General features: G+C 39.9%; 1 protein-coding gene across 3 annotated transcripts in view; it reads right to left on the bottom strand.

Moving 5' to 3' along the window:
• The window catches only part of vps50 (VPS50 EARP/GARPII complex subunit), a 94,476-nt gene that overhangs the window by 65,208 nt on the left and 13,057 nt on the right, over positions 1 to 16,211 (bottom strand). For all 3 annotated transcript variants that reach the window (XM_023408836.2, XM_023408834.2, XM_023408837.2), the window contains exons 5-9: positions 13,000 to 13,053; positions 6,122 to 6,192; positions 5,404 to 5,521; positions 4,723 to 4,758; positions 4,299 to 4,381 (exon numbers count right to left, since the gene is read on the bottom strand). In XM_023408836.2, coding sequence (XP_023264604.1) covers positions 4,299 to 4,381; positions 4,723 to 4,758; positions 5,404 to 5,521; positions 6,122 to 6,192; positions 13,000 to 13,053 — 362 coding nt within the window. The remainder of the gene's footprint in view (positions 1 to 4,298; positions 4,382 to 4,722; positions 4,759 to 5,403; positions 5,522 to 6,121; positions 6,193 to 12,999; positions 13,054 to 16,211) is intronic.

A 16,211-nucleotide genomic window follows, 5' to 3' on the forward strand; every position in this document is an offset into this window, starting at 1 on the left:
TCTGTTCCCTGCAGGGAACAAGAGGATTGAAATAGAATTTTGTAGAAATCGGGGTGTATTTTTTTTTTTCATCCCGTTTTCAATTATCACCGGCAATAGGTGTCCACAGGGCCTGGAGGCCTCCATGGTGACTTGCTGACTCGCTAAATAGTCAGTGTGTGCTGTGCTTCGAGGGTCGGCCGGATGCTCAGATTTTGTGAAGATGCCATAATTTGCTGCAGTCGTGTTACGAGGTAGACAGAGAGGCAACAAAGTGTCAGGGGAAGGGCTTCAAAGAGCGAAACACAGCGAGAAAGGACAACAGCAACCACAATTACGCAAGTGAGAAAGCAGGGCAGATTAAAGGGAACAGTACTGGGAAAAATGATCATAACAGACGAAGACAATGTGCACTGATTGTTTTCTTGTTCGTCAAGTGCAAAACGTTATGTAAAATTTATATATTTGGCTCTGGCATTGGCTTTGGCTCTACTAGAGTTGTGGACCGTTCTCCATGGGTACAGATCAGACTCATGACCAAGGACACATGGGCTGTGACACCCAAAGCTGATTAACTGTAGCTGGCTCTTGAGATATGATTTCATACCAGTCTAATAGATTCCCACATTCTTTTTGCAACTGTTTGTTTATTCGTTTGTTTGTTTTCTACATCAGAGTCCTTGTAGAACTTGGATCCAGTCCAAAGAAGTTGAGCGGGTTTCATATGAAAACCCAGATCTGTTGTTTGATTGATGCCAACTCCATCGAGATTTACACCGGATGTGAAAACAGTCAAGACATAAAATATTTTGGCTAATTTCACTGTAGACATTCCCTTACAATCTTGCACTGCTGGTTCAGGCAGAGTACTGCAGTGTTTTTTTATTATGTGACTGCCCACTAATGGAACAAGCTGTGATTAGTCTGTCCGTTATACTGACTACTCACTCCAGTAGCTTATGTGAACATCCAATTAAATACAAATATTTGGAAAGGAGATAACAGGTTTACAGAATAATTAATGCATCCCTTCATAATTGCTGCTCATCATGAAAAGAACCATGGCTGCAAATAAACAAAGATGACTAGAAATACCGCCTGACCAAATTGCAGGAAATATGGTCATAATCTCCCCTTCCCCTTTTACAGCACTGAAAATAATGAAAATGTTAAGCATCTTCTTTCTTACAAGCACACAAGCGCAACTGAAAAAGTAGTGTTGAGGACCAATAGAGAGGCAAACAAATCCGCTGTGGTTCAGCCAACTTTGTATGTGTGCAAGCACCCCCAAAACTAGAAGTCGTTCAGACCAAGGATTGACTTTGAAAATGTCCTAAGATCCTGTTGTTGTTTTGAGTGCAGGGGGGCCTTTAACATGATCTCTAAAGTGCCGCAAGTAAAAACAAACACAAGAGACACACTACTACAAACTGTTACATATGGAACACCTTTTAAAAATCTGCTCTGGGACACAATCACCCAGCCTCCAAAAGAACATACACTACAACCACAAAGACGAGGACGAAGGCACCGTGGCTCTGAATAAATTGGTGAACTGGGTGCAGTGCTTGCAGTGTCATGTTTGACAGCCGGCACAAAGTTGTTTTTTCCTGAGACTGCAAACATCCGTTGACACAGATGTTAATACAGAGGCACTCTGCCCTTCTTCCCACACTTAGCTCCTCTTGAACATGCAGTTGAATCGCCCTGTCCTTCAAATAGATTAGAACACCTGAACGAACCACCTCCCCTCTAAACTAGAATGGCAATTAGCTGAAGTGGAGATCTGGAGGAGATTCACCTAAAACCACCTGTTCTAGATGAATCCTATTCTATTTTTAATTGTTAAAAAAACGCTGAAAAAAAAAAAAAAAATGAAATCATGGATTTGCAGACTTGAGATCATTATTCTCATTTACGACACTAAGAAACAACACATTTTCCATATTTCTCTCTAGAATATGCAGATAATTATGAATAGATATTAAATACGATCAAAACAATAACTAAATGTATACACCCTTATTTCTTGCAAACTGGAATATAAATATTGAACAAAAAAAGTTTGAAATATCTCTAAGTGACAAGCTACACCTCTCAGCATGATCATATCCATAATCACAACATGAAACATGTTGTGATTATATAATTATTGTGGGGCTCACAAAGCTCTAGGCTAGATTACACCTTTGTTATACTTGCCACAGCAGAGTTCACACTTTATGAACACCGTGCTGAAATGTGAGGGTCTTAAGATGCCGAACAGCTGGCCGTGTGGACCGTCTCATGACAATGAACTGAGATGGAGCATGAGGCTGTGTGTGCCTTGTTGGGGAAACAATGTTGACGTTTAAAAGGCTGGGGACACGGACAAAGGAAGGGCAGGCATGAAACATAGCCTACATGAAGGGCATTCGGTAGCACATGGAAAAGCGGCGCTACAAGGTTAAATCAGAGTGAAACAGCCCAGCCAGTGGCTGCTTATTGAGGGAAATGCTGCAGTCAGGGTTCTGGCAATTTTGGGCAGAGAGCCAAAGCACTATGTGAATGCTAATGCAAAGTGTGACAGATGTGTGATCAATGCACTACTGTTAAAAACTAATACATTCAGGAAGTGGCATTAGCATACTGCAGAAGAAAGCACAGGTGAGGACAGCAAGCAAATTACCAGCCAGCTGTCACACACACGCGCATTTGTTTATAGTGAATACAGAGACACTGATGGTTATGAAACTCAAAGCTTTAAGTGCTTCTTTTTATGACATTCCCACATTGATAGGCTGGTTGCAGTGGATGTTATCATAGATAGCAAATGGTGCATAGGTCTATTCTGCACACCCCCACCCCAGCACATTCAGCATCATCATGGACATAGAACACCATTAATGGTAAATTAATGACACTGTGAAAACAAAAGTGATATCCACACAAATAAACAGCAGCTGTTAGTGGGAGGGAACAGTGGGATGAATTTTCTGCACCACAACAATCCCCTGTGCATAATACTGGCTTATTGATCATTTCCCACCAGTCACCCAATCACTCAGATAGCATTATTACAGCAAAGCCCCCTTTGTCTTCTGCTCCACTGTTAATTCACTGTGGTAAGTGATAGCTTTGGTGTTACTGCTGAAACTACCCCCTCAGGATTACCAAAAGATTGACAAGATGTTTTTTGGCACTTTTTTTTTTTTTTTTTTTTTTTTAATCAAGAAATTGGTTTGAAACAAAAAATAATAATATAAAAACTGTGTATAAATGGGTGTGTGTTGGAAGCTGGTGAAGAAGTCACCACACCTCTTATACAATACAATATTCTGGCCGGGTCTGTACAAGGTGTCGCAGGAGGAAGCCAGCAATGACATGCAGCCCTGATCAATCCTTAATCAATACATAAAAAGGAGCACTGAGGCACCCGCCTGCTGCCACAAATTGGGCACAATTACACAGGAAATCAAAGGGAGAGAGATGATTCTCCCTCTGGTATTCAACATCTTTCCCTGTGTGCTCAGGAAAGCATTCTTACGTAAGGACGCTTATGCACAATAATCTTCAATATAGCTGATTGTTTTTAAATCTAACTCTTACTCTAGAGCAGAGAGCAGGAGGTTTGTTATCACCCTCATGTGGGGGCATTAAAAACATTATTGTGTTAGCCTAACGGTTCAGCTGCCTGCCTGTGTCTCTTTATCTTATAAGACAATTCCGTTCAATCCAACAACTATTTTTTGAACTGAAGGAAGTCACCTCAGGAGATAGGCAATATCTGGCAGCTGCATTCAAAACATATTCCAAACATGTCGGCCTCAAACAGCTTAAAGAAAACAGTGGTAGCAGCAGGCTTATATTCACCGAGAATGTCCTGCTGTGGACAATTTCCACTTAGCTAAAAGCCCATTGACAATGTCTGCAGATAGTAAAAACTCAAGAAAAATGCTTTGACTGTCATAGTCAATGCAATGGAATTGCCACAAGGCAATGATAATGAGTAAAACAAGAGGAAAAAAAGACCCTTAACACCACTTTATTAAATTCCAACCTTGAGAGAAAAAAAAGGTAAAGACAAAAAACATATGGCATTCTTTGTTCTGCATTTCAAGGAAAACATAGGGTTACGATTTAAAGGAGACCATTTTCCTAGTTTCCTCTACGCAAAAGGAGTTGACATCAGACTCAGAATGATCTTATTTATGTCATATTTTAATCTTCAAAGATCAGAAAGGTCAGAAAACCTTCCATCCAGCTACAGTAAATGGAGCCCATTCCATTCCCATTTGGATACAACTAAATATTATTCCATCAATCTGCTCATACTGTACCTGATGCAGCTGTAGTGTTTAAAGGTGCTGGCAGCCTTCTGACATTCCAGACAGAGCTGGATTGCACCTGGGTAGTCTTCCTCCTGCAGAAACAGAGAAGAGAGGTCATTTAATTTCGACACAGGGTTTAATGTACAATATAGTCTGTACCCATTTTTATGAACACCATATCATTATGTGCGACTTCCTCCTGTGCATCAGTGTTTTTCTGACCCAGTTTGATACAATTATTAGATTTATTATTGGAAAATGGTTCTTACAGCAGATACTCTGGAACGGTAGTCAGAGCATCTAGTGTTTGTGTGGGTTTGGCTTTCACTATAGAATCCCTACAGATTTTTTACCTTTCAAGTCAATTATAAACATATCTCTGCGTGTGTGTGTGTGTGTGTGTGTGTGTGTGTGTGTGTGTGGATTACAATACCTCAAGCATCTCGCTGAGTCTTACATCTGTTCTTTGCTGTGAGGGGAAGAATGACAGGAAGAAGACATGAATACAGCATCAAATGACTAACAGTCCACTAAATTAAGTGACAACTAGTTCAGCATTAGTTTGGCTTCCAACTGTGACCATGTCGCTTAAATCTTTTAATGTTCATAGTCAGAGGAAATGATGAAGGCAAAGGAACAGATGGTTAAAACAGAGCATGTTTGGTTTCATTCTTAATAGTACAGAGGAACAGTTGTCATGTACATTAATTAATTAAATATAATAGTAGAAAAGTAACTATGAAATATGGTACAGAGAAATACGTTAATTACCTTAAGTAGCCGAGTTTGACACAATTAATTCGAAGGGTAGTTTGTAGGCTGCTGTCTGAGATTTACCCAGCTCAAACAGATCTGGCTTTTATTTAATTAAACAGGCATCAAACTGTCGAGCAATCTGTGCAGGGTGTGGCAGCCACGTTAGCAAGTAGACTGCTAATTAAATTTTGGTGGTTAAACCAAACCAGAGCTCTGGCTCACAGAACAAAAAGCTCCCTTAACTTTAGGATACTTCAGCAGGCAGATGTTTCTCTGATCTTCGTGACCTTTACACTAAAGACACATGTAGTTTAGAACAAAATATGCTGCATGTGAAAATTATGTCTGTAAATCTTACCAGCGTCTTGATGGTCCTCAGAGATTTAAGCAAGCCTGTCAGCAGTTGTCGTCTTCTCTGATTGGCCAGTAGGCCCAGGCTGGCCTCTGTGAATCCTTCCTTCGCAACGCTCAGTTGTCTACACACAAGATGTCACAGTGCAGGAAGAGAATAGCATCAATACGTTAATGAATTGGTAATGGTCTATAACTGATGTAACTGTACTGTCTATATAGAAAAGCATATTTCAGCAAATCACTGGGGTGAACAATCTAAGCTTTTGGTATTTCAGGTTAATCAGAATGTGTACCTGAGCATTTTGAACACCTGGCACATGAAGCTTTATACACATCTTCAAATTTACAAAAGTGATAGCGCTGAGGGAAATACTATACTACAATATACAGTATTACTACCCAAACTTTTAGGAACACTAAGACAAATTGTCTTGTCTCATCGGCCACAAGATAATAACAAGCCTAATAAACAAAGACATAACATATTATGGAGCAGAAAGTATTGTGTACACTGGCATGTTTTTGCTACTTCCTTTCAAGGACAGACAAGACAGAATCATTTGTCATATGTGACCATAAATGAGAATATATGAAGGGAAGGAATAGTTATCTGCAACTTAACTGCATGTGAAAAACACTTGGTATGCAGATTTGGTCTGAATGCGCTATTCGAGGAGCTATTTCACTTAATGAATAGATCGTATATAATAGAATGTTATTACCTCCTTGCATTAGTGCAAATGACTGCTGCCAACTGCAGATTGGTCTGTAACGCCGTCACTCTCTCCAGTTCCTGTGAAAAAGGACCAAGTTAGTGGAGAAATGGCAAAGGAGCATACTGTAACTGTAAACACTGGAACAGACTAAAACTGCTGAAATGGTGCAAAGACTTGGAAATCTCACACTTAGATATACCGTTACAATCTGTATTGAGCAGCAAAACTTTGTATTGAGCAGCATGATAGTTTAAATCAATGGACTACAGTCTCTCTCAGAATCTGGTTTAAGGAATGTAAATCACCACTACTTGAAAGTCAGTCCCGACTGAGATGGGTCGCTTTAGACCAGCACTTCAAGCCAGCAAGGGCTGATAGGAGGTTTAAGCATAGGTATAGGATTGACATCACTTCCTTCTGTTCAATGGAGATTTCAATGGAAAGTACCTAAAGCCTGCTGGAAAAGTCCCTAAATGCCGCCCGATGACGTACTACATCAATTAGCATATTCATGACATCATTGCGTCATATTTGCATTCGGCCTATTGTCAGCTGGTTTCAGCACTTATCCGTTTGCTTCTCTCCTATTCTCTGTTCTCACATATACAATATTTCTATACAGCTGAATTCCCAATCAAGCTGTTATCATTTACACGTTTTTTTGTTTTTGTTGTCAGACAACAGAACATGGCCCATTAAGACTACAAGTTACATATTACCAACAGTTACTTCCAAGCTTGTTCCAAGCTGCTGCTTAAATCCAGATTTTATAACCATACAAGTTCCATTTCATGGGGACTTTAAGGGCTGGTTAGATTTATTATCAGGAGTTAATCACATGCACACAGATATTTTGAGTAAAAGTGGCTGTTCTAGGCTTGCATTTATGGCTAGCCAAATTCTACCAAAAATGCTTGCTAGCAACACAAAGACAGTGTGTTTTCACATAAATTTGACTTCAAGAATGTAGCCTCCATGCAAACTGGTGACGTGCGACCTGTGTGCATGACTGTTGGAGGCAGTGCGGTCATCAGCCAATTCCAGTGCTAATTGTTGGTCGACCTGTACTATTTAGTGCTAAGAAACAGTCCCAGTATACTCTATTGTTGTAATATCAGTAGGACACCAATATATTGTTAAACTGGTTCATTTATGATGCTGTCAGTGAGATGTTTATAATAATGCCATTTTCTGAGCAAATCACTTTCATGAACAACAGTGCTTGCAAACGCACATATATCAGAGCACTCTTCTGAGAGATGCATCCTGCCGCGAGTCTTTAATGAAGACAGATGTTATAGATGATGTTATTATGTTAAGGCACGTATCATCTGTGCCATTGTGTATTAGAAGTGTTTCAGAGAACAACTTTCAAAACAGAAAATCAGAGAAAACCTTCCTTTCATTAGAGCTTTGACGTTTACAAAACGATCAGTGAGAACTGCTCTCAGAGTTCAGTTATTACTTATTATGCCACTTCAATGACCTCTGCAGAGAACAAACACACCCTCAGCCAAAGTAGGGCCGAGGGGCAGATTGCTCCGCTGTTATATTTTCGACTTTTCTTGTCCTCTTTGTGTTATTATTTTCTTGGATCTGCCAGATGTCATGCCTGAGGTGGGAGATGCTTGTCCTTTGATTTTATTTTTTTAATTTTGTATCACCTCTCCGCAAAAAAAGTGTCCAGTGTTCACAAAAGATGTCTTCATAACACTGTCAGACATAAAACAACCTTTTACCAATAGAATATAGTCTGGGGAAATTCATTTTCAACGGTAATAAAAATAAAAAAAACAACAACAACATCAACAAGTGGCACTTCATGGCTGTGGGTACGAGATCAATGATCCCATTCAAACCAATCTGCCCTCATGATCTCGAGTGTTGACGAAGATCTTGACAAGTCCTCAGAACAGTTTGCAAGGGTTGATTCAAGAGCCAGGGTTTTCTCTGAGGGGACATGCACCATGCGAGTCTTATGCTTTTCTGCTTGGGGCCGAATATTTCATGAGGACTTTTAAAAACGTTAGGTTCATGTCCAAGCTAACAGTATATTATCAGAAAGATCAACTTTTAACCTTGAAATTGTTTTTCTGAATCTAAGCTGAAATGTATTAAAGGAATAGTTTGAGAATTTGGGAAATACGCTTATCCGCTTACCATCTACCTACTACTACCACTAAAGCTAACAACACATAATATTGCATTTGTTAAATCCTGAAATAAACCAAGAACATTGTGGATTTATGTACAGTAGCTTATATAACAGAATATGTATTGGCACCCTACATAAAAACTCAACGTGTAGTTTTTACAGGTACTAGTACACCCACTATTATGAAAATCATTATCAGAATTTTGTCTTTTTACATGCTCAAGGAAAATGGTGTTGCTATAACACACTGGTACCCTTACAATTCAAATACTACTGAAACATTTATAAGTAATCGTCTGTAAAGTCTCCACTTGTGACACTTGAGTAAGGTCATATGCAATGGTCAGAACGGTTTCTTAATAAATGAAGGTAACGTGGTGGCTTTTAAAAATGTGTCGTCAGAAAATGCCCTTGCTCGCTGAGCAGGATCGACTGGCTAGAGCTGGGCTGACTCATCAGGAGACTGATTCACAAGCTGGGAACAGTGCAGCCAGGTCTTCAGCATCTGCACCATTAACATCTATAAACCTCCGTTATGTCTACTCCTGACATGAAGTGATGAAAAGTTAAAAGGTATAAAACAAATGAATCGGTTTACTTCAGTTCAACAGTCAGTAATATTCAGCAGAGTAAAGAGGTGCACTTAGGAGCAAACCTGGTCAAATAAGGATCAATTTCTCTTCTGTGTCCACCAGAAATTCATCTACCACTTCAGTCTCTACCCATTGTCATGACGCTTATTATCAACACACTGCTAATACTGCAACACTCAGTCCATGATGTAATGTACATACACATTCACACATTGAGTTATATGCATGAATCCGCAAAAGAAAACAAGGCAGAAACAGCTTGAATACACACATATGCGGCTTCAAACGGAAACACACACACATACACAAACACAGCATGCTGAAGGCCCAGTGTGTAGCCTCTGGCTCCAATTTGTTGTTATACCACAGCTCTGAGCCATCTATCCCGTCTGTAAGCTACATTTAACCTGACAGACAACACGCTCAATCAGCTTAGCTTGTGTTAGAGGAGATACAGTAACTGTGCACAGTGGTGCAATTGGTCAGTCAGGTTTTAGTGGATAAAAACAGGTATGCATGGCTGAGATAAGCTTAAAAACACTATGTGGGGATAAAGTAAAGAAAGGCTGAATTCCATTATCTGACAACGCACAAATACTGGTGCACAGAAGATCTGTATGTATTGTACACATACAGGAAAGGTGAGCCTACTTAAGTGCAATTAAACTACACAGCTCGACTCCTCCAATGTCCACAAACACAACTCTGGAGTGGGAAGTGAAGGTCAAGGAGGAGGAGATGTTGATTCACAAGGGAGATTTTTTTCCTCCCAGGCTTCTTTATTCATATATTCATAAGAGGTCCTTCCTGTGACCCTCCAGCACATTGACTATGCACTGGCCCCATGTTACCCATCCTGCCTACACATGCTAATGGTGCTGCAGTTTGGGCCCTGCCCTAGTTGCTTTTTTCGTGCTGAGGTGAACGGAAAACATAGTTGGATGGTATTCAGGACACACGAGTGCAGGGACTCACAGCTGGAGTTGACATTTTTAGCATACAGTGTGTTTATGTCTCCACATTCACACACATACATTTACCTAAAGGTTATGTGAGCATATATATCCACACATAGTAACTACCCTGCCACCTCCATTTCCTATCAATTTCTTCTGTACCGGATGAAATAACCTTAAGACAGCCGCGTAATTGGCAGGTATGACCACCAAGGTTGGACAGATTACCAATCTCTCTTAAAGGAGGCAACTGGGGAACGAAAAACAAAGTCACCAGCAGTAACTGTGATGAATAAGTGTTTCCAGTGGGAAATAATTGAATACAAGTCCAAGACCATTCCTTTGAGTGAGGGCTACCTGGTGCAAATTCATTACAACTTCGTCTCCACCCAAAGTGATCTCTCTTTCCTGACAAGTCTAAGGGTCATGCAGTTGAGCCACTCAGTCTCTCTTTAACTGGGGCGATAAGAGAGGGCAGTTATTTTAAATCACCCCATTAACTGTTTTACCAATCTAGCAGTTTACCTGGATGCCACCTTGAACTCACAGAAAACAATTTTGTGTCAACTTTAAAAGTCAAATGTAGAAGCAGACTAGAATTACCTCCAGCAACCAGCCAAGCTGCAGGAAATATGGTTATAATCTCCCCTTTCTGAGTTACAGCATTGAATAATGGCCACAAGTGTTCTGATGTTACAGTGAAGTTGACCTTTGACCATTTGCATATAAAATGTCATCACTCAATCTTTTTATCCTATTAGACATTTGTGTTAAATTTTGTCATAATTAGCGTATGAACTCATGAGTTATGGCCAAAAACATGTTTTGTGAGGTCACAGTGACCTTGAGCTTTGACCACCAAATTCTAAACAGTTCATCTTTGAGTCCAAGTGAATGTTTGTGCCAAATCTGAAAAAAAAATCCCTTAAGGCAATCTTTAGATGTCACATTCAAGAGGCCAAAAACGTGTTTTGTGATGTCACAGTGACCTTTACCTTTGACCACCAAAATCAAATTAGTTCATTCTTGAGTCCAAGTGAATGCAGAAATTCCCTTAAGGCTTACTGCGATATCATGTTCACGAGAATGGGATGGACCGACGGACAACCTGAAAACATAATGCACCGGTGCAGAGGCATAAAAAAATGACGGAAAAACTAATGTGGGCACCTGTAAAATATAATTAGTTAATTAGTAATCAGCAGTTGTAAGTGACTCAATGATAATGACCTTCATGTAACCTTCCACAAGTGGAAGGCTGCTCACACTTATGACCCTTTCTGTGTGTGCAAGCGGCGGCATTGTAACGCTAGAGGGCAGCAACAGTGACCAGACGCAGGTGCCAACAGAAGAAAGGTTAGTCACTCCATAGCTATGAATCACATCAGACGCTTAGCAGGCGCTCACTTCAAGCGCTGAGGCATGAGTATATGTGTGTGCACAATTTATGTGTTCAGTAATGTGTGTGTTCATAGCACACGAGTACTGAGGAGAGGTGGCATTGCGCCCTGTGGCTCTGTGTCTCTGCAGCAGTATGTGTCTCAGTGTACATGTTTGATAAAGTATCACACTGAGGAGATAAGAAGACTTGGGAAAGAGAAAAAGAAAGAAAACAGATGAAACACTTTACAGAAGCAGGTGTAATGCTGAAAACATAACAGTGAGAGTAGCCTCAGAGATGTAATGTATGTCCCTGTTTCTCAGCTGCCAGGTCAATGGGCTTGATAATGCATATTTGCCAGGCTGTATATACACACTTAACAAATCCGTAAATCAAGAGACAAGCATCGAGTTCTTTCTGAACGATAGCAAATTATGTAGTAAAATTCTAACTCCCTTCTCATCGTGATATTAATGCAGAGGATGTAGAAACTGAAGCGCCCTCTGAACTCCACAGGGCATTTGTAGACCAACTGAATGTGAGCTAAGACGGGTCAATGGAAATGCCCCCTGAAATCGCTGGCAATGTCTATTAATAAGCCCTGCTGTCATTTGCACTCTGCAGAGTCACAGCGAGGGTCATAGAAATAATGATCAATTTACTATTCAGACACTGACCTTCAGACGGCTTAAAAATGGCAGTAATATCACTGTGAGTCACTACTAACAAATTTGTTAAAGCTGTCAGTCATCTGCTGTGTCTCACCAGGAACAAAGCTTTACCGACTCAATACAAACTTGACGTTCACTCGTAACTTTAGCAGCCATACTGTCCGTCTGATGGGACTAGCAAGGTTTAATTCGCTAGTCTTTTGATTTATAATCCCAATAATTCAAAAGGCTAAGTCCTTCAATCAAATCCAACAGACAAACATGCACTTTGCCAGCTCTTTGATCTCCAACTAAACTACTTTTATTGGCCACTTAATGCAGCGACAAATCACATACAACGTGCACAGATGTGTTTAGCTATTTATATAACTTGGAGTTTCATTTACAACAAGTGTTGATATCCAAGATTATTAAACCTCTAAAAAGGAAAGTAAATTCCCCTCCTTTCTATGTGGCAGTGGGTTAAACAAACTACTCTCAGCTCATATTTTTAAGGTTTTAACGGTCAAGAAAGTTGCTCTTTCTGCAAGCTGCATTTCTAAACACCGAGATGAATGAGATTGCGTCGGTTCACTACTGTCAAATAAATCAGGTGAATAAAAGCAGTTGGAAGAATCATTCTGACCTAATCACCACATCAAATGTGTCCTCTTGTAATGTCTAGCCTGACCAAAAATAGACTGAATGGCTTAATTGATATAAAGACTTCGTCACACATGCTGGTTCATTTCAGTTCATTGCAACATCACGAGGCAATCAAAGAGGGGATTAGTTTGAATTCACATTCTGACTATGTTCTGAATAAAAAATAGATTATGGTCCCCTTTTCCTTATCCACAGATGGAGTCAAATTTCATATTGCCATGGTTACAGAAATTTATGTGGTCAGTGGCGGCAAACCTACACATCACATCCACTGAAACCATGATAGCATCAAAATAACCTGAGGCCCATTCATAAAATGTAATTGAGAAAAGATGCCATTAAAAAAAAAAGAAAAATAGCATTTGTGATGTGATCTGGAATAAAATTTCAGCAGATGAAATACTTTTTTAAGACGAGTGGCTGGGCTGGGAAAAGACAAAAACAGATGTTTAATATGGTGGTGAGTTGACCCTGGAAGCTTACCTTGACATACGCAGGCTGTTTCTCCAGAATGAGATCTGCAACCTTTTTAGAAACCTACACAGAGAGAGAGAGAGAGAGAGAGAGAGAGAGAGAGAGAGAGAGAGAGAGAGAGAGAGAGAGAGAGAGCACTGCAGTTAAGATGATGAACAGAATATAAAAAACAAGTCAAAAGACATTTTGATCTTCTTTCCAAATGTCAGACCAGAAAAGCAGTTTGGCCAGTGTAATCTTGCTATAGAGGATGGAGCGAGAATAACAATCACTTCCGTCTGTATCAAAAGCGCAGTATAGCCAAAACCTTTTAAAAGAGTGTCTCTCTTTCTCAGTTTCATTTCATCCAATGTCTTTCTCAATAGCCTTACTCTTGTTTCGTTCAGAAAAGCCTCTGTTCTCTCGGCTTCTATTGTGTTTTCTAATGTTCTCTCCTCTACTTTGTGCCTTTTACCAATTCGACTCACAGCTGAGGTGAAGTTGTAATTATTTAAAGAGCATGTGCCCTGCTTATGACATGAAGCACAGTATTAAGCACGGTCATGAGATCGGTGTGACCCCCTGCAATGGGTGTTGCTTTTTACTGGAGAAGGAAAAAGCTGAAGAACACTGTGTGTCAATGGAAATTGAATGAATCGTAGCCTCTCCCACAGTGAAGGACCATACAAACAAGGTCATACTGCAAGGCGGGGGACTATGGTTAACTCCTTTCTTTTCATTCAATACTTATGACACGTTTCCAAAAGGTTAAAAGGATCGTAAGCTGTCCGCAGGATTGTTTTCTTTTCCTATTCTGTCCTTGAATTATTCATGTGTGTGAATTTTCATTAATAACCTTCCAGTTTACCTCCAAATCTAGACATTTACATTAATTGGCTATAACAATCTTGACAATAATGCATTTTAAAGGGGTATAAAGGCAAGGCTTGCATTATGCGATAGCAAGGCTTTCCATTATACATTTGTAGTCTTGAAACCCACAGTGACTCAACAATGATAATATTCTTAAGACATCATCAGGGCTGAGAAAGCTCATAAAAGAAGATATTATACAGTAGTTTTCACAGGCTGACTCATGCCATTTACAACAATTAAACTCACTTTGATTAGTAAAATTGGCCCTTTAAAACAGGACCCCGGTGTAACAGGAACGTCTGTTTAATAACAGCATAAATTACACCCTAATTTATGCTCAGTAAGGGCTCCTTCCTAGAACTCATGGGTTGTATCAATTACAAGAAAAACTATTAATTTCAATGTCAATGTCAAGAATGAACTCTCAAGCTCAAATCTGACTCTCTTTCAAATCTTACTAAAAAATACATGAGCTGGAAATGAATGTGCTGCTCATTATAACGACAAAGGGCAAACACTTAACCAGCAGCTGTAAGTAACCAACTATCTTTCTCTGCCACACAGTGGTTAGGGTTAGCCATCTCTCTTCCATTTTCATTAGTGGAACTATCTACACCAACACGTACACACAGAGCAGTGTGCAGTTTTACGACGCAAGTGTGACTTTATTCAAAGTGAGTAGGTGTTCATATCCGCTAGTATGCAGCAGACGAGGCTAGGAGCGGGGATGACATTTCGACATGTGGTAAGTAGTCGCATGGTAGCCAACTGGAGACCTGAGCAGATGGCGGATACAGCTTAGTTGAAACTGTTCATTCCACAGGGTTTGAGTGTCTGTGTGTCTTAACATTCAAACACATGAATAAAATGGTCATAGTGAAAAAATATTCAGCGCTTGGAAAAAATACAAGAAATTGGACAAGGAAATGGTGGAGAAACAAAAACCAAGATGAGGGGTTTCATTGAAGAAAGCCAAAGATAGACCGACAGCAGTTCACAGAACTGACTGAAAATAATGCCATAGCGCCACCTGTTGGCAATCTACTGTCACAAAACATTAAACTTTTCAGAGAGTGAAAGAATCTGAGCATATAATGAAATCCCAACTATGAGTAACAAAACTCTCCTACCTGAGTCACAAGGCCATAGTCATTAGTTCTCAGCTAACACTCACATAAACAAATGGAGGGTAATTGTGCCGTAACTAGGTTTGGAAAGCAGACACAGTGCATGTAATTTGTAGCAGATGGAGTGAATGTTGTCCAAAACTACTGAACGATAATGAACAATCATCAACACAGAAAGACCATGAATGCTATTTTTTTTTTTTCTATAGGGACACTAACATGCCATCAGGGACAGAAAGAAATGAGAAAAAAATGAGAAAAAATGAGCGGAGTCACAGGAGAAGACAGATGCCTAATGCAGACTACATACTGCAGCTCAAACACATATTTATCTATTGGAAAGAAAAAGACAATGAATGCAAGCATTGCTAACAGAGATTGAACGTGTTTGTACAGTTTCAAGCATTTGCTCATTAGCACGGAGGCTGTACACTATAGATATACGTGTTAGGCTTACAATAAATGTGTCTGAATAAGAACATGTTTGCTACGTCTTAAAGATGTTTATTGAGATGTATAAGGCAATTAGAGTTAAATTAGTTAGCACTTATTAGGGGAAGCCGTAGGATCAAGCAGCTAAGAAAGAGTGAAGGTCGTTCTTTCTGACTGAGAAAGCTAAGGACAGAGAAAGAGTAAACTCAAGAGTGAGGGTTTCCACTGGTAATGCACTGCTTCTTCACTTGTAAGGAGAGAAAATAACATTAGGAAAATTTATTTCAAAGGTTCGATGTCTCTTATGCAGTGTCATATTCTGTCAGACTGACCACTAAATGGGGTGTTGGGGCACTTCCCTGCTTTTCAAAATACCACTGTGCCGTTGAGGCCGTTTGTGGATGTCACTTTTTAATGCAAGTATGTGATTTCTCATGGTCTATTTTCACTCACACACACACACACACACACACACACACACACACACACACACACACACACCACCTTAAACTTCCTCTGCACAGTGGGACATCGTTTCAGCCTGATTTGAACACAGGGAGGAATTTGGTATTCAGGCACGATTTAGGCAAAGGTTGCATAATCATTGCTAACTTTTAAAAAACCAAGCAGAGTGGGAGAATTCATTACTTCTGCAGGAGGCACAGTCATTGCTAGCTTTCAAGTTTGATTAAAATTTGAATCTGCCCATCCACGTCATTAACATTCACTTCCTCTGACATCTCTGCAGTCTACATTCATACAAAGAAAGTTACTTTCAGATGGATGGGAACTGAAATGCAAAATGTT

The sequence above is a fragment of the Seriola lalandi genome, unplaced genomic scaffold (genome assembly GCF_002814215.2).
Source record: "Seriola lalandi dorsalis isolate HSWRI2012SDOR001 ecotype SW California unplaced genomic scaffold, Sedor1 jcf7180002054374, whole genome shotgun sequence".
Taxonomy (NCBI): domain Eukaryota; kingdom Metazoa; phylum Chordata; class Actinopteri; order Carangiformes; family Carangidae; genus Seriola; species Seriola lalandi.